A 19,341-nucleotide genomic window follows, 5' to 3' on the forward strand; every position below is an offset into this window, starting at 1 on the left:
CGCGTTAAGTCATCAGCCGGCCGTCAACTTCACAATGGAGGCGTCGAGGAGACGAGTCCTCCAGAAACATCTAGAACCGGCCAGACCCCTGCGGCGCTGCAACAACGTTGACCCCCCCGGTAAGCGGTTCGGCGCAGGCTTGTTTTATTTAAATGAGCGCGTGCTCGAGGTTATGATCTCGGATGACTCTTGGGATTTGAATTGTAACTCGTTGTCCGCGAAGCGTCGAGCTTTTATCGACTCATCTGGTATCAGAGTGGTGATCCTTTTTATTTTTTTATTTTTAAACTGCACCTCGAACGAAATTACACCGCCCCCCGTGTCCCGGCACCCCCTGCAGTTGTTAACCCGTGAAGTGCGCCAGGCCAGGGACCTCCGTCAAGTTGCCCCCCCCCCATCTGACCACACCATGAATACAAGTATCGTCATTCAGTAGCGCAGGATTTGTGCCGCAAAAACTGCTCAATTCAGAACTTTACTGCAGACTCGGGGCCCGTAAAGACAACTAGGTAAAAGGCAAACCCCAGACAGCACACAGAGTAAACACAATAAAAGAACATAAAAGCAACAAATCAGTGTGTTATAAGAAGGCAGCTATACCAGGGATTGGTGGTGTGTGGCACTGAATCTTATATTAGTTAAAACCGTGATGATTACATTATCAGAGTCATTGGGCCGGCAAATAAATGTATACATGAGATGTCTTAGAAGAGCCTGAAAGGTGCTGACTCCTGCAGCCACCAACATCTCACTTGCGCCACACCATCTAGGTCTTTTCAGCAGTATTCTCACAGCATCATTATAAGCTACTCGAAGCCTCTGTAAGCTTGCTTTTTCGTAGTTTGACCACATGTGTGCAGTATAGAGTTTTGTACAATATGCTCTGAACAGTCATCTTCACACTAACTGAACACATACCAACCTTGCGTGACAGGGTGTTTGCTTGTGCACATACATCATGCGGCATTGCCTATAAATATCATCATCATCTGTCGTTTGTTCAGTAATATAGTGCCCAAGATATTTCACCTTATTACATACCCCAAGATTATTGTCAGACAATTTCAAATTAGGAAATTTTAGATGATTGACCCCTTTGGTTCTGCAGGTCATGACATATTGTTTGTGCTGTAATATTTTTTGAAATATTAAGCATTATGTTTTATAGGCTGTGACATCACCCTGCACCCCATTATCGTTCAAAACGGGGTCTCGTTTGTTTGTGACCGTTTGTGCAGTTAGAAGAAATATGACCTAATTCACTCAAATTATGAGAAAACAGCAATTTTACACTCGAAGTTAAAGAAACACTGTTGCATTAGAAGATCGATAGATGCAAAAATGATTACAATGAATAAATAAACACTCAGCCTAGCATGAAATTACTTAGGAAATGAATAGGGGTCATTTTTATCCCCACCAAGATTGCCAGACTAGATGGTCAACTTTTGTGAAATCCTGAATAAGGAGCATACAGATAGCACAAAAACGATGTGATAGAGCAAATCTGAGCTCAGATTTGGATTCAGCAGCCCAAAATTAGCCAAAAAAGGTTTCCAAAGTACATACAAGAAAAAAAAAATTGTAGACCAGTGTAATGATTTTTCATAGTTCAAAAACCTGATGTGATAGGCAAAAACTAATGCCAGATTTGGATTCAGCACCCAAAAGTTAGCTAGAATCCGTTGAAAAAACCCATGCAAGAAAAATTGTGTTGACCAGTGTTATTAGATAATCATTTGAAATGGTTTATTGTTTTTTCAAGTCATGTTTGTTTGAAGAGATAACAGCAAATATAAAATTTCCTCAGGGAAACGGAAAACGGAGGGTTAGTGATGTGGTAACCTCACACCAACAGCAGTAAAAAGTAAAAATGTAGAAAAATGGCTGCAAAATCATCCCCCAACAAACGGCTTCAAAAGAATTATGCAATGTCCTTTTTTCAGGGCCATTCAGTGTGTTCATCAGGAATAGAGTGTAGCCTGTTTGTTCAAAACTATTTACAAAAGTTTGCTGCTGTGTAAGTCAGATTATGATGAGGGCTTTTAACCTTCCTTTGAGAAAAGCACAGCGTGGGGTTTTATTTTTGTTTCTTCAGAGGCTGTTGTGACCTGACAAGAAAGGTCATCATATTTCTCCCAGATCAAGGAGGATATTCAGTAGGCCACGTAGTGACCAAGGGCGTCCCTCGATGGCCCTGATATGATTGCAACAGTTTCTCGTAGTGTGAATGAGTCATTGTTTAGTTTCAAGTTGACTGGAAATTCAGGCAGTGGAGTGTCCGCACCTGTTTCTCTTCACAGTAGTTGTCCAGTAGTGTAGCTGTGTGTGACTGAGCCATGGCAGAGCAATTTCAGTGATGAAGGGTCACGTTTCAAGCTATCTGGGCCCTCATCAGGTAACTTCAATGGCCTCAAACATGTGGATGGATTGAGTAATAGTCCATCTTCCAGTGCAGCTTGTAGCTGATTCATTCCTCCTGTTTGGGCAGCACGGTGGCGCAGTGGTTAGCGCTGTCGCCTCACAGCAAGAAAGCCCTGGGTTTGAACCCCGGGGTTGTCCAACCTTTGGGGGTCATCCTCTGTGTGGAGTTTGCATGTTCTCCCCGTGTCTGCGGTGGGTTTGCTCCGGTTTCCCCCACTATTAAAAGAAACGTGCATGTTTTGGTTAATACTCCTGTCTGTGCCCCTGAGCAAGGCAATGGGAAAAGAACTGGAGTTGGTCCCCAGGCGCTGCATGAAGACGGCGGTCCACTGCTCCGAACTACACAGATCACAGTTAAACTGCAGTAAATCAATTTCCCCAAGGGGATTAATGAATCATCATAATAATCATTAATAAATCATTTTCTCTTCTTTGTTGACATAACTGCAAAATGCCTGTCACAGAACGCACAACAGAGACTTTGCCAAAAGGAGTCAAAGGCACAAGTATTGTTTACACAAAGAAGGGTTTTGCCGACTTTAACAGGCTGTTTCGCCATGTAGTGGACATTTCTTAGAAGATAAACTTTGGTTTGTTTTCAAGTTTGGATCTACATGCGACCACTGAGGGCAAGGATGAAGGTAGGAAGAACTCCGCTTTTTAGGTGGAAGAGCAAGGCCTCTCCAGTTTTCAACAAATTCATCCTTTGGTAGGTTGCTCCCCCTGTCATTGTACGTTCATCTTCTGATATTGCAAGGGCCTCCTGAGGCTGCTTCCCATGACCTGATGTGGATTCCTCCACCTTTAAGATCTTTTTTTCAGTGTGCTGAAATCTTCACAGGTGCAGAGGACAGCCTCATCTTGCCTTCAGTATGTAGTAGGTGATGGACAGTGAAGCAGTCTACACAGATTGGCAAGTTATCATGCTTGAGGAAACCATGTCTGATATTACTGAATTCTGTCTCAACACTGGCAGAACTTGGCATAAGGTTTTCACTTTTAAAGTGAGGCACCATTATGCCTGCCCAAATAGGCAGGTTGGCGTGCCATTCATGTGATATGAGGGACAATCTTGGGAAGAAAATGTAAATTGTCCCACTCACCATCATCCACTGCAAGCTTTTGTGCTTTCATGTCAGATCTCCATCACCCACTGCTTCAGATCTGTTTGGCGCACATGAACAGCTTCTTTAAAATTTACCTCTTCAATGTCATTGACTTTTATGGATGGAATCGAGACATCCTTCTGAAATTCTTTTTTTTTTTAGTTGCATCTTGTGAGTCTCGGAGGTTACTGGCATGCCTCTGTCATCATTCCCCTCCGTCAGATTCACTCAAGGCAACAATGACAACTGAACGTATCGGCTCCCTTGTATCTTCTGGGGTCACTGAAGTTGTGCTGTGCACCTGAGGCAGAAGTCCCTCACTCAGTTGCCCTTTTCCCGAAGACAGTCCCGCTGACTAATCAGTTTAATACAATGTGCAACATCCACTCTAAGGTGGTAGTTTGGATGGTGCATTTCCTGTGAGCACCCCCAAAGCACTCATTAATGTAAGCCTTCAAGTCGGCATGCGGGGTGAAGGCCTTGACAAGTCCCTCCAGCAATGCAAGTGAGAAATCACACACTGCTTCTTTTGGGACAGCAGCACCTCTTCGCTGCCACTCCGATTTCCAATTGCGTTAATGTCATGACGTTCAGAGAGCGTTTGCACCACTGGAATATGAATTGCGGTTTCGGTTCTTGAGGACAGAACTCCCCGGTATAAAGAAATGTGCCCAGAGGTTGCAATAGGTCTTTTTATTTTTTCGACAATTGTGCCTGTAGTATCAACACTCAAAGTAGAGCCTCTGTTTTTAGATTGTGATTTGTAGACCTGCATCTGGGAGGGGGTCGAGTAATGAAAAAAAAAATCATCAAGGCCAGTGTCATGTATACCACTGTGTGGCACACTATATTTCAATAGCTGAAGTGAAAGAATGGGATCCCTGTCTCCTAGCTCCTTGTCACCTCTCTCTTGTTTGGCTTTTCTTAATGTTGTCAGATTTGGTAGGGGGCTTTGTTCTGGGTCACCAACATCTATGAGTTTGTGGGCTTCAGCAGCTCTCCCCACGTGCTCTCAGATCTCCAGATAGTCTTCGTATATATTTTTCAGTGTGGAGACTGTCATCAGTATTTTGGATTTTGCATTGAAGAACCACTGATTGATTGGTCAATCTCTGGCATCTTATCTGAAGTAATGGACAGTGTTGCATTGCACTCACTGCAGTTACCTATGACGTCCATATAGTTTGAGGCACCATTGGGAAGCACATTCGCCCTCCGAAAATTTTAATGTGCATTGAGATTTCGCCTTTTCCCATATCGCCTCATTCAGGACACGAGTCCGTGTGCCACGTTTTTCATGGGACTTTGAATATTTATCGCTGTAAAGGATTTCCTCTTTCCAGATTTCTGTCCCATCTTTTGAGAGGAAGTGCTAGTTCAAAGTTCAGGTCATGATTATTCTGCCTGCACTGCAGGGAGGGATGAACATCAGTCTCATCTGGGCTCACTCTCTCCATGTACACTTTGGATTTGTTTGTCATCATTGTAGCCCAGGATTTCCCATGTTTTGTGCCTGTTCGATTTTACAAATGTATAGAAAGCCTTTGGCGAGATTTTGTTGTGGAGTAGCTGACTTACACTACCGTTCAAAAGTTTGGGATCACATTGAAATGTCCATATTTTTGAAGGAAAAGCACTGTACTTTTCAATGAAGATAACTTTAAACTAGTCTTAACTTTAAAGAAATACACTCTATACATTGCTAATGTGGTAAATGACTATTCTAGCTGCAAATGTCTGGTTTTTGGTGCAATATCTACATAGGTGTATAGAGGCCCATTTCAAGCAACTATCACTCCAGTGTTCTAATGGTACAATGTGTTTGCTCATTGGCTCAGAAGGCTAATTGATGATTAGAAAACCCTTGTGCAATCATGTTCACACATCTGAAAACAGTTTAGCTCGTTACAGAAGCTACAAAACTGACCTTCCTTTGAGCAGATTGAGTTTCTGGAGCATCACATTTGTGGGGTCAATTAAACGCTCAAAATGGCCAGAAAAAGAGAACTTTCATCTGAAACTCGACAGTCTATTCTTGTTCTTAGAAATGAAGGCTATTCCATGCGAGAAATTGCTAAGAAATTGAAGATTTCCTACACCGGTGTGTACTACTCCCTTCAGAGGACAGCACAAACAGGCTCTAACCAGAGTAGAAAAAGAAGTGGGAGGCCGCGTTGCACAACTGAGCAAGAAGATAAGTACATTAGAGTCTCTAGTTTGAGAAACAGACGCCTCACAGGTCCCCAACTGGCATCTTCATTAAATAGTACCCGCAAAACACCAGTGTGAACATCTACATTGAAGAGGCGGCTGCGGGATTCTGGGCTTCAGGGCAGAGTGGCAAAGAAAAAGCCATATCTGAGACTGACCAATAAAAGAAAAAGATTAAGATGGGCAAAAGAACACAGACATTGGACAGAGGAAGACTGGAAAAAAGTGTTGTGGACGGATGAATCCAAGTTTGAGGTGTTTGGATCACAAAGAAGAACGTTTGTGAGACGCAGAACAAATGAAAAGATGCTGGAAGAATGCCTGACGCCATCTGTTAAGCATGGTGGAGGTAATGTGATGGTCTGGGGTTGCTTTGGTGCTGGTAAGGTGGGAGATTTGTACAGGGTAAAAGGGATTCTGAATAAGGAAAGCTATCACTCCATTTTGCAACGCCATGCCATACCCAGTGGACAGCGCTTGATTGGAGCCAATTTCATCCTACAACAGGACAATGACCCTAAACACACCTCCAAATTGTGCAAGAACTATTTAGAGCAGAAGCAGGCAGCTGGTATTCTATCGGTAATGGAGTGGCCAGCGCAGTCACCAGATCTGAACCCCATTGAGCTGTTGTGGGAGCAGCTTGACCGTATGGTACGCAAGAAGTGCCCATCCAACCAATCCAACTTGTGGGAGCTGCTTCTGGAAGCGTGGGGTGCAATTTCTCCAGATTACCTCAACAAATTAACAGCTAGAATGCCAAAGGTCTGCAATGCTGTAATTGCTGCAAATGGAGGATTCTTTGACGAAAGCAAAGTTTGATGTAAAAAAAATCTTATTTCAAATACAAATCATTATTTCTAACCTTGTCAATGTCTTGACTCTATTTTCTATTCATTTCACAACATATGGTGGTGAATAAGTGTGACTTTTCATGGAAAACACAAAATTGTTTGGGTGATCCCAAACTTTTGAACGGTAGTGTAGGTGTGTCCACACTTTTTCAGAGGGAGGCGCTATACACTGGCCTTTAACAGCATCTTCCCTGGCAGGTAAGATGATTTTCACGATATCATCTTTACGACAAGCTGGCTTCCTCGGCATCTGATCAAAACAAGAATCTACTGCTGCGACTTTCGGCTGCTCCCGTTAGGGGGCGCCACAGCGGATCATCCGTTTCCATCTCTTCCTGTCCTCCGTATCTTCCTCTGTCACACCAGCCACCTGCATGTCCTCCCTCACCACAGCCATAAACCTCCTCTTTGGCCTTCCTCTTCTCGTCTTCCCTGGCAGCTCCAGGTTCAGCATCCTTCTCCCAATATACCCAGCATCTCTCCTCCATTTGTTAATTACACAACAACTTTAAAAATTACTTAATGTTATGAGCCTGAACCTCCTGCACACAGTGCATGCTCTAACCACAAAGCTACATGTATGCTTAAATGGACGTTGTGTGTCCTCTGTTGTCCTGTGCTGGCAGGGAAGATTGTTAGACGCTCAATTTCTAGAGCCGATGCAGTCATTCTCTTTAATAATGCCATTCAACAATTCTGATTAATTCATTACCTATTCAGCATAAACACACAAAAGCAAGTGACAATTTCATTTTCATTGCAGTCAGTCTTGCTAGTCACGTGAATAATGCCTGTTTTATTATTTTAAGTTTGGAATATAGGTAAGTGGCACAGTGGCGCAGTGCTTAGCGCGGTCGTCTCACAGCAAGAAGGTCCTGGGTTCGAGCCCCAGGGTAGTCTAACCTTAGTAGGTCGTCCCGGGTTGTCCCCTGTGTGGAGTGTCGTGGAAACAAAAATATTTTGTCTTTCCAAGGTCTCTGGTGAGAATTGAAATAACAGACAAATGAGGCAGAGTTGTCTTTCTGAATTTAATTCTTGCAAGAAGGAGCAACGTCGTAACAGAGTGCTATGCCGTCTGTCAGACAAGCTCCAACACTTGTTTGAGCAAATTGTAATTTAGACAAACCAACCTTGTGTCTTTCCTGTGCTAGGTGTTTCAGCAATACAGTCGTGTCTGATTCACATTGCTTACGGGAGGGGCTGCAAATCATGAGGTCATCCACGTATTGTAACAGGGCTGTCTCTGGTGTTAGGCAAAGTGGTGCGAGGCTGCGTCGAAGAGCCTCATTGTAAATAGTGGGACTTTCACAATAGCCTTGGCACAATCGCGTGAATGTGTAGCTTTTGCCATTGAAATTGAATGCAAACCAAAACTGGCTGTCCGGATGGACCGGGATGCTGAAAAATGCATTTGATAAGTCGACGACCGAAAAATAGACGACGTCCAATGGAACTTGAGACAAAATTGTGCATGGGTTTGGAACGTTAGGTGCACGTGGTTGCACCGCTGCGTTCACAGCCTGCAAGTCTTGTACAAATTGCCACTCAGTTGGTTGGCCTTTGTCTCTGATTTTCTTTACAGGAAATAAAGGAGTACGTACTGGTGAATTCTCACAGGGAACAATCACCCCTGCATCTTTAAGAGATTGGAACACCGGTGTTATGCCATCTATGGCCTCCTGCTTCAGTGGGTACTGTTGTTTGCAAGGCCTAGATGTAGATTTTGGAGTGATCACCACAGGCTCACAGCCTTTTATTAGGCCCACATCATACTTGTGAGTTGCCCAAAGAGATTTTGGAACCTCCTGCAAGGCAGGTATGTTAGCGACAAGGAAGCATGTCCTTGGGGGCCCATGGTCTGGCACCAGCTGAACAGACCGTTCGGCATGTACGGATATTTGGAAACCCTTTTCGTATCAGCCATGTGCTGGAGAGAACAAGGTGGGCGGATCAGACGTTGGCTCCCAGTCACTAATGCGAGAGCACTCAGCCACAAAGGGGCCCAGATCCACTCACTCGTCTTGCTCATGCTTGGCCAACGAGCTATGTGGCCTAGCTTCTCTAACCCTGTACAAATCATCCTGCTCTGTTGTGAGAGAAACAGCTGCTGCCCATCTATGTTGTGTCCAATAAATGGTAGTGATTGAAAGCCTGTCATATTTCTGGTGGTACCATGTGCGCTCATATTGCTCATCTGGCCCTCCTGACACATAAGAGGTGCAATGCAGATCCTCCGGTGTCATAAGGTCAGTGCTAATAGGGGAGATTCGTCGTTCCGCCTCGATCATCATTTCATACTTGATTTGCTGTTGTTGTACTTTCCACCCGTAGGCATACAGCAAAGGTTGTGGACTGTAATGCACTAGTGAGTGCGAAATGTCAGGGCCCAATTCGAACACTTTACGAATTTTGATGCCCTCTGGTGTGGAAATTAGGCATATGCCCATTATACATATCAGGTCCCTGCACATGAGATTCATGGGGCACAGATCTGATGACAAAAAGGCATGCATAAATTTGGAATTTGGAACATCCTTGTAATTGAGCGGCATGGTGATGCTTTCTTTAACTGTTTGGCCTGATGCGCCCATAGAGTAAACATGGTTTCCACTCATTTCTGGTTTGTTTGGGAATTCTGATGCCCTAATCACGGAGTTCATCGCCCCGGAGCGACTAGAAAAACTATTTTCTGTCCTCTCACTATCAATGTGTATCCGGGCAGTTTCTTAAATGCCCCTGATGTGTACTTAACGTAAGTGCTGTGTGTGCCTTTATCAGTAGCAGCATTGGCAAGCATTTCTTCATCGCTATGAGCGGTGTGAGCAAGCATGTCTTCATTGCAGCAGTGTGTGTTAAATCCTATATGTGTATGTGGTGATGCAATACCTCTCTCCAACGGTGTTAGTCACGGCTCGTCTGCCGGAGGCCTTCCCTCTCCACCCTCCACCGATCGTCGTCAGTCTGATTTGTTGTTGGCAGATTGATGTGGTGCCCGCTGACCACCCCTTCTTCTGCCCGGTCAATCACGTTTCCAGTGTCCCTTCAGACCGCAGTGGTAACACACATCGTCTTGCTCAGGACTCCGTCCGAAACCCTGTCCACGGTCTCCACCCCGCCTATCATTGAAGTTGCCTCGTCGCCTACCTCCTTGTCCTCTGCCACCTCCCCCACCGTTGCCAACAGCATGATACATAGTAAGTGCGGCCATATGGAGTTCCTTCTGACTCCTGTCTTCTTTGGTCTTCTTTCGGGCGAGCAGATCATAGTTGTGTGCGGCATGTCGGCAGAGCTCACTTAGGCGAGCATCTCCCCAGCCAGCGCAAGATTGTTTGACCCCATTAGCGACCTGTGGTTTCAGTCCATTCAGGAAACAGCTACAGAGATGTGTTTCCCACATAACGGCATTCTGGACCAGTTCATCTGGTTGTCTTATGCCGCTGTGTATATTGAAGACCTCTGTAAGGCAGGTGAGGTAATTGTCAGGGGTCTCCTCCTCCTGCTGTTTGCACATCGTGATCTTTGTCATGTTAATTTTGGTGGGAAACTCTACTTCAAATGCTCTGGTCAGCGTCCGAATGGCGTCCCTGAATGGTGCATTTGCTTGGTGGTCCTAATTGACGTGACCACAATGAAGGTCTTCTACTGGAAACTTCCCGGCGATCTTCTGCCGGTCAGTTGGTTTCATTCTGGAGATCAGCAGTCTTTTAAGTTCAAAGATGGTTGGCCTGAACTCCTTGCAGAAAATCTCCAGTTGCTCACTGAACTGTTGATCTGAAGCGACAGGATCAGGGAGGTGTCGGGCGGCTGCCGTGACGTCCATCGATGTCCATGATCGAAACACCAGCATCGGTCCATCAGGGCCAGCAACTTCCACCATGGGCAAGTTGAGAACTGGTCCATGCTGATGTTGACGGGTTCTGTTGGCAATGGGAGAAAAGCTAGGGGGTTCATCTTCGTCCTTCAGCCCAGTCCGAACGAAGGACCTGGTAATTGGGGCAGAGGCAGGACAGAGGAGTCCGCTGGATACCTAGATGCCCATGGTGTTGATGGTTGGGCAACCGGTCTGGGTTCCGGCAGTGGGTGTTCGGGTTCCGGCAGAGCCTGAAGATGTGGGTACGGTGGTGGTGGGGGTTGGTCTGGGGCTTGGTGACAGATCGGTGGGCAGGCGTCGGGGTCAGGATCCAGCTTCAGCGCCGTCAACTGTGGATACATAGAAGAGGTGTGCGAGTATGGGGTTTGGGTTTCATGTGTATTACTATTCTGTGTATTACCATTTTTTTTCTTTTGAACCGGGTAGTTCTTTCTGTAACTTCTTCCTTTCTCTCGTCTCTGCTTCCTTTTTCCACATATTCAAACATTCAGTGTGTGTTTCTATGTCTTCTAAATCCTTCACTGACACTTTCTTTTTCTTTCTCAATGCACGTTCTTTTTCTTTCAGCTTAACTTCTAATTCACCGAGTCTTTTCTTACTCAATGATCCTCCCTCTGGGAATTCAAATTTCTTTACCCATGTTGATAGACAACTCACACTTCTTTCGCCCCACTTATTCCTCATAATATCCACGATCGGGCCCTCAGGAGGTCCAACCTCCTTTGTTCCTTTATTCCCCATCCCGGATGAGGAACCTTTGCACAGTTCTCTTACAATACAGACGTCTCTGTAAGGGAATGGTTCGTTTACGGCACAACTGATCTGAAAGCATTTGTCTTGTTCTGAGTCCTGGGCTTGGAAATGGCCCTCAATAGTTATGGACAAATATGATGAACCTGGGTGCGAAATTATGTGAAATTTAAAAACTCAACCGAGTATCTAATTCAGCTGTAAATTGAGTTCGTGGAACCCCAGCGGTGACAGTCCGGGGCATCTGGCAGCCAGCCCTCGTGTCTCGTAATACCGAGTTGAGGCTGAGAGTCTCTTCCCAGGGTGGCCAGCAACTGTCCACCTTCGTCCCAGACGATCACTCAAGGGATCCCACTTCTGACACCAAGTTATTGTGGAAACAAAAATATTTTCTCTTTGCAAGGTCTTTGGTGAGAATTGAAATAACAGACAAATGAGGCAGAATTGTCTTTCTGAATTTAATTCTTGCAAGAAGGAGCAATGTCGTAACAGAGTGCTATGCCATCTGTCAGAGGAGCTCCAAGAGGGATAGTCCAGCAGCCATGTTTATACATAGAACACAGGAAGGGGAGAGAGGGAAACGGAATGTCTCGCGGTTACACCTTAGGTAGGAAGCCAGTCCAGACCAGTTCTTCGTTTGCGTTTTGATATAGGGCGTGGCTCAAAGTGGTTTCCAATAACAGAAGTTCAACAAAAGTGCAAGTATAGGACAAACAGATGGTCTCTAATAGCGATTCAACAAAAGTGCAAGTCTAAATTTTGCCATTACAGGAGTTTGCATGTTCTCCCCGTGTCTGTGTGGGTTTCCTCTGGGTGCTCCGGTTCCTCCCACAGTCCAAAGACATGTAGGTCAGGTGAATCGGCCGTATTAAATTGTCCCTAGGTGTGCATGCATGTGTGTGTGTGTCTGTGTGTCGGCCCTGTGATGGTCTGGCGGCCTGTCCAGGGTGTCTCCCCGCCTCCCGCCCAATGACTGCTGGGATAGGCTCTAGCATCCCCGTGACCCTGAGAGCAGGATAAGTGGTTTGGATAATAGATGGATGGACTATAAATAGGCTTTTGTTCCCCAGGACCTACCGGAGAACTGAACACACAAAGTCTAAATTTACCTTTTAATCTTTATTTATGTCAGCAGCACAGTCTTTACAAAACGGCTTCCTGATACCCAAAATGCAACGCCAAAAACATTCAGTGATTTTGTACAATTTCTCCATGTTGTTGCTGCTCCTGAGTCCTGGCTGAGAGGTGGGCAGTCATGCCTGATAAGTTACGAGTCTCCAGAAAACGGCACTGACGCAGCGCAAACAACGAGTCCAGTTTTCAACTATTTGGACAACAGTGAGGTGCAAAATGAAGTCACATGTTTAAAAAGTATTCTTCTAGGCATATATATAAATAGATGTAGAACTAAAAGAACACATATATGTTTTTTTTTTAACCGCAGAAAGGAATGACACTGGTTTGGGGTGATTTGGATGACAGTGGGGGTGCAGGGTGACATCACTCCTTTGGCAAAAATACTAAAAGAGCACAAAAGTTTCTTTTAACGGCACAAACCAAGCACAAACAAACGAGGCGGGTTTTGAAGGATGTGGACGATAATGGGGTGCAGGATGACATCACAGCCTGTAAAATATAATGCTTAATATCTCAAAAACCGTTACAGCACAAACAATAGTTGTTGCGGCACAAATCAGCACAAACGCAGCACTAATGCATGATACTATTTTTATTCATGTTCTGATTACATGGGGTGCCAACTTGACGGAGGTAGGCCGGGGTATTTCTCACAACCCCCCCCCCCCATGACTTTACTGTTGAATCACCTGGTTTTCTGTCGATGTCCATCCTGCTGCACAAAAGTCTAACGACCGAGCGTCCGAGTAGCATGGGGGTCTATTCCGTTGCCTACCAACACGGGGATCGCCTGTTTGAATCCCCGTGTTACCTCCAGCTTGGTCGGGCATCCCTACAGAGACAACTGGCCGTGTCTGCGGGTGGGAAGCCGGATGTGGGTATGTGTCCTGGTCGACCGGGACGGCTCGGAAGAGTGGGGTGATTGGCCAGGTACAATTGGGGAGAAAAAAAGGGGGGGGGGGGAGTCTAACAAGCACATTCAAACTGAAGGGGGACAAACTGAAGGGGTCCTTCATTAATGCTGGAGTCCAGAAAATTCTTTCGCATCACTTCAGAAAACACTAAAAGTTAATACTGTTTATGTCATTGCCCTGTGTTGACCTTTCCGTCTGGTGATTCTTTTGAAAAGTTTTTTTTTTTTTTACACTGATTTAACTTTGATTGCCAAAGACCTTTGAACTTTGCTTTTCAAAACTGCAGTAACAGTTAAGTTTATTAAGTTTATTCCTACTTCCTTCAGAGCCCTCGAAGAATGATTCATATGCACAGGTACAAGCAGAGGTAAGGCAAGTGCTCCTTTTACATGTGAGGGAGAGGGAGAGCAGCGGGGGGTAGTAACTCATGAGTTTAACAGTTGGTTTGTTCAAATATTTCATCAAATATTTTTTTCTCTCTTTTCCTCAATATTGGCGGCGTTTCGCAAATCTGCAAGATTCTCCAACTCAACAAACAGAAAAAAGGTAAAAACAAGGGAATCAGTATTTATATTTCAACAGGCTGGTCAATTCTCCCAAACTGATTGTGTGAATGGCGGCCAGAGAAAAGGCTACTTTGCCGTTGGGCCAGCATGAGTTGCAGCCTCAGGACTTAAATGGAGGGATGCAAAAGCATTTGTCTGCAAGAAATTCCAATATTTACCAGTTGTCAAGTGTTTCCCCCATTTTTCTTTGCACCCTTTCATGCACAGAATCCATTCTTGGTTTTAACAAGTGTGGTCCATATGTTGCTATGAAACATCTACGTCTTGCATCTTAAATGCACCACAATCAAGGAAAACCTGCTTTGGTCTTGGTTTTAGATAGTGATGTTGGCCCAGAATTTGATGCCGTCATCAACCTGAGCATCCATCACCTTTGCTCCTTGTGAAACCTCAGCAAGTTGAGTAGGCTTTGTCGTGCAAGATCACGACAAACACTTTTCAACAACTAGAAAAAGCCGCTGACATCTCCTCTTGCAGTTATGATAGCATGGGTAACCAGATCTGCCCAGTATCTTTGTTTATGACACCCAATATGATGGGTTTAATTGACTTTATCTTGAGGGACACTCCTGTGTAAAAGTACCTGCTCTCTTATATTTTTATATATTCTTTTCCTCAATCAAGTGTTGATTTGAGTTACCTGTATATATAGATAGCGCAAAGAAAGCCACGAGTCAGCAAAGCAAGGGACGACACCATGACCTTCTCAGAGACTTGTAGTAGCAAGAAACAATGGGGGTGATGGTATTAACAAAGCCTGTCCAGGTAGGGAGGGTAATGCCACTGAGTTGATACCAACATTCTCAAGTCTTCGTTTCAGGAAAGATATGTTACACCAGAGATTTTTTAATTGGGCTGGCGAGTTGTCCCGTGGCCAAAAGGAAGCCCGAATTCTTGCCAGAGCACCCCATCGTACTAGAAAATGCAGTAAGTTTGCCATTATGTCCTAAACTATTCATCAGAAGCTTTTTTTTTTATTTTTATGTTGGCTTGAATTAATGTTCTCTTGAACATCTACGCAGAGAGACCCTGGGCCCCTGACACCACAAGACTTGACACTACAAGACTTGACATGCAGTGAAAATAAAACGTGAGTATAATTTTGGACCATTTGAAAAAGATGGCCACATTTAATTATCACAGGAAGTTGAATCAGTTCATCTGGACACAATGTTTACTGACAGAAACGCTTCACTCATCTAAGGGATGAAACATATTTCTACATTCAGTAGGGGATACCTTCAGTCTCAACTGACTGCAGGTATCCCCCCCCCCCCCATAAACAATACAGTGGCAAAACAACCGAAACCAACGATCAGTTTCATATGCAAATTACCGTGACCATTAACTAGAGTTAAAATGGCCATGTGTACTATTCACAGAGGATTGCGGGATAGTTGCAATCACAGCATTGTAAGATGGCGACAGATGTACTCTTGCCCCCCCCCCTCGGTTCAGGGATGGTCATTCCCTCTTCCTCTGTTGAGTACATCTGTTGCCATCTTAATGCTATGATTGCAACCATATGATTGCAACCATTCCCCAATCTTCTGTGAATAGTGCACATGGCCATTGAAACTCTAGTTAATGGTCACGGTAATTTGCATATGAACCTGATCGTTGGTTTCGGTAGTTATGGCACTGTGTTGTTTATAAGGGTGGTGGTGATACTTGAAGTCAGTTGAGACTGAAGAGGTCACTCATGCCCCTTTTCCACTCCATGGTACCGGCTCAACTCGACTCGACTCGCAGAGTGTCGTTTTCCATTACCGTAACGGTACCCCCTCAGTGTAGCTGGTCTGCATTGATTCTGTTACCCGCTTCAGTCTTTTTTGGAACCTCGACAAAGGTGGCACCAGAAAAGGGGTAACAGTTACCAAAATGCCGGTACTTCCCAGTAAGGGAAAACGAAAAAGTCGAGTCGAGTTGAGTTGAGCCAGTACCATGTAGTGGAAAAAGGGCAGATGAGTGATAAAACATTTTCTCTGAATAAACTGTCCAGATGAACTGATTTAACTTTCATTGTTGATTTTCTTACCTTGATTATTGAGCATGCATCAAAACATTTATTAATTATGTTTATTATTTTAATTATTCCTGGAAAGTTGATCACAATTTTAATATTTAAAGCATTATTCAGCTTTGATTTAAAATCAAATTTTTCCTACTGCATAAGCCTTGTGCTCTGAGACATTTTTGTCCCTCCTGGGTTTCCACACTCAGAATCAGAATCATGTTTATTTGCCATGTAGGTTTGCACATACATGAAGTGTGACTCTGGTTTTGTGGCTCTCTGTGTACTTAACATAGAATAACAACACTACAACACAACAATCTTCAGATATATACACAAGGACTGACTATATACAGGTAAAATAAGAGGTGATAAGGTGCAGTGGTGCAGAGAATATATCAGAGATGCTGAAATAGATGTTAGCAGGTTATTTACATACATGCCTGAGGTAGGTGGACATGACAGAGCAGGGTACTAATATCATGTTCTATTGAGGGTGCCTTCGATCAAACAGCAGTTTTGAAATAATCTATTTTATTATTTTTAAAACCTTGTCTGCTGTCATCATCAAGCTCATTCAAATGTGAATATTTGATTCTGTGCAGTAGCATAATTCTATGCAGTAGCATAAATTGCATCATGGACATGGAAAAGTTTTAATTTTGTATGTCAATGCTGGTTTCTGTTTTAGGGTGGCATAAAACGGCGGCGTTTGCACGGGTGCTGGTTTGCTGTGACTAAACAGTAGAGGTTCCTTTTTCCCTTATTAACAGCGCTGACTTGAATTTGTTTATCAGGCGAAGGTGTGTTGCTATACAGACCTGTGTAATAATACAGCTCTAAAACCCAGCAGGTGTGTAACTTAGAAATGCTTTGTTCAGCCTGTAAAGTTTGCACTGATGTTCAGCCGAGTGTCTTTTACTTTTCTGTTTTGAACTTAAGATGTTCTTGTCAACAAACTGAACATTTTTTTCCCCCATTACATTTGGATCTGTATGAGAGAGACTGACTAGTTAAAAGTTCCAGTTGTCAATTCCACATTCCAAAGTATGAGAATGGCATTTGGCTTCATTTCTGTTTTCCTCTGAAAAGATATTTATGACTTATTTATTCCAAGATTCACTACAGCTTTTCAGTTTTGGTGGCAAGACCTGAGGAGATTGATAGGTCAACTCCACCATTCCCACCCTCACCCAGAACTTGAACCACAAACTTACTTGAGCAAAAACATAATCTAGACAGAAGGTGGGAGAATTGATGGCTGTCATCACCTGTACATTTCGACTGTTTTTACTTAAACCTGTACATTTTTACACTTATAAAGAAAATTTGCCACAATGTTTTCTTTGTTCTTTTGTGCAGCTGTACTCAGTGTTGTAGTCGAGTCACTAAGCCTCGAGGTCGAGTCTCGAGTCCCCAGTGTTCGAGTCCCGAGTCCCCAAAGAAGAGTCCGAGTCAAGTCCCCATTACCTGAGTCCGAGTCATCAAGTTTGAGTCTGAGTCCAGTTCCAAGATGGGCTCCAGTGCTCCACTCTGGCACTGTAAAAAAGCTGACATACAAATAAAAAAGGTCTACATCTAACATTACCATAGCTAGCTAACGTTAATGTTAGCTTTGTCAGTCAGCCTGCCAGCTATCAACAGTCCAAGCAACGTTAGCTATTTTTTGTGCACATGACGTTGTGTGGGCGACAATGTAAAAAAACATACATGTAGCTAGCTTTGGAAAATTAACATTATCTATAAAAAATTAACTTGGTTCTAATGATATGATTCTATTGGACTTAACTAGCTAGCTACTGACACTGATGGCACACAAATTAGCAAGCTAGGTTAGGCTTATAACTTGACTAACGTTGGCTAGCTAGCTAGTTCGCTAACGTTAACTGATCATCAAACATATCATCAACTGATTGCATCTCACTTACTTTTCTGGGTGCATCCTTGACAGATGTCTGTTGAAGTTTGAGGTTGTCCCAGTTTTCTCCTCAATAGTTTGTTTATATATCAAACATCTAGCAGTGCTCTTGCTGGAATTTGATGTAAAATCCATGTAAGCAAAGCACACAATTCGGGCGTCTCTTTAGGCATCTTAGCACCAACTGTTACTGAACATGAGGGTATGCACGTGAATCCGCATGTAGGTGGAACACACGTGCCTGCCCTTGCACAAAATTGAATAATGTTACGGTATTAATATAGCTATCAATATTTTATGCTAAATTATTAGGGTCTATTACAAAAAACTAACAAAAACAAAAAAAACCCAGTCTTTATCAATTAACAAGTCCAAGTCCTCATCTCCAACTTCCCGAGTCCGAATACAGTCAATGCTCGAGTCCAAGTCCGAGTCATCAGTGCTCAAGTCCAAGTCGAGTCATGAGTCCTGAAAATCAGGACTTGAGTCGGACTCAAGTCCGAGTCCTGGACTCAAGTACTACAACACTGGCTGTACTTAGCTGGGTTCCTTTTTCTTTTGTGTGCTGTCAGACATCGCCGAACCCCAAATCCATGCCAAGCTCTGAACTCATATAATTTCCCAACTGGAGATTTAATCACAAAACTCAGAGCGTATATTTAATGGCGAATTCCACATAGTAACTACTGAAGGTATTCACCCCCTCACATTTTGTAGTACAAAAATATGAACAAAGTACTAGAACTAGGTTTGCAGAAACCTGAGGTTTAGTTGGACTCTTAGACTTTAATAGTTTTTTCCAAACACATTGTCATTCAGTGAAGACTCGGAGTCCTGTGGCATCCCAACATTTCCTTGTCACCAAAGGTCACTGAAATTGCCTTACTAAAGACCCCAGGGACCCATCAGCCAGTGCTGACCTTCGGACAGGCAAGCCAAGTTTGTGTTGCACATTTCATACACAATGGCAATTCAGATTGCTTTGCATAAGGTATGAAAATACATTGAGTAAGAAATGCAGAAGAAGAAAAGGAATTTTAAAAGAAAAAGGGTTAAACTACAGGATCAAAAGTGTCAAGTGGAAAACTTGTCAAAGTGCATCTCGGTAGGTTGAAGATTCGGTCCAGTTGAATGGCTAACAGGTTTTTGGACTAGTTACATGACGTTTGAGTGTTCAGGAGTAAAGCACTCTCTTGCTGATTTTAAAAAAAATTACAGCATATCTTTCCAAATCAACTGAACCCATTTCGTAATCCTTTATGCAGATGTCCCAACTGTGTTAAGCATCTTATTATGCTTTTGTAGGTATCATGTCGTGGGCTTCTTTTAAACCCAAGCACGGAATACGTGAATGAACGGGCTCACGCCAGTGCCACTCCTGTTGTCACTGCCCAGTTTCTGCAAACAGCCGAGCTGAGTGTCTGCAGAAGGCGCGTTAAGCCAGACCACAAGTATCTTTTCCAGCACTTTGGTTGTATGTCAATAAAAAGTACGGTAACACTTTAGTATGGGGAACGTAGTCACCATTAATTAGGTGCGTATTAGCATGCAAATTAGCAACATATTGGCTCTTCGT

At 43.8% G+C, this 19,341-nt stretch overlaps 1 protein-coding gene across 1 annotated transcript; it reads left to right on the plus strand.

Moving 5' to 3' along the window:
* Positions 1-2: 2 nt before the first annotated feature.
* gra (granulito) lies at positions 3-17,174 on the plus strand. The gene is made up of 6 exons (XM_056285659.1): positions 3-119; positions 13,594-13,634; positions 13,786-13,813; positions 14,654-14,760; positions 14,856-14,923; positions 16,539-17,174. Exons 1-6 carry the CDS (start codon positions 35-37, stop codon positions 16,546-16,548), a joined length of 339 nt encoding a protein of 112 aa, XP_056141634.1. The 5' UTR covers positions 3-34; the 3' UTR covers positions 16,549-17,174.
* Positions 17,175-19,341: the final 2,167 nt, after the last annotated feature.

Source organism: Lampris incognitus, chromosome 9, assembly GCF_029633865.1.
Source record: "Lampris incognitus isolate fLamInc1 chromosome 9, fLamInc1.hap2, whole genome shotgun sequence".
NCBI lineage: Eukaryota > Metazoa > Chordata > Actinopteri > Lampriformes > Lampridae > Lampris > Lampris incognitus.

What these genes read in the sequence shown, in the direction of transcription:
- gra (XM_056285659.1), top strand. Translation starts at nt 35, where the DNA reads ATGGAGGCGTCGAGGAGACGAGTCCTCCAGAAACATCTAGAACCGGCC. An exon ending in CAACAACGTTGACCCCCCCG is followed by an intron (nt 120 to 13,593) that starts GTAAGCGGTTCG and finishes TACTTCCTTCAG; the next exon opens with AGCCCTCGAAGAATGATTCA. An exon ending in ACTCAACAAACAGAAAAAAG is followed by an intron (nt 13,814 to 14,653) that starts GTAAAAACAAGG and finishes TCTTCGTTTCAG; the next exon opens with GAAAGATATGTTACACCAGA.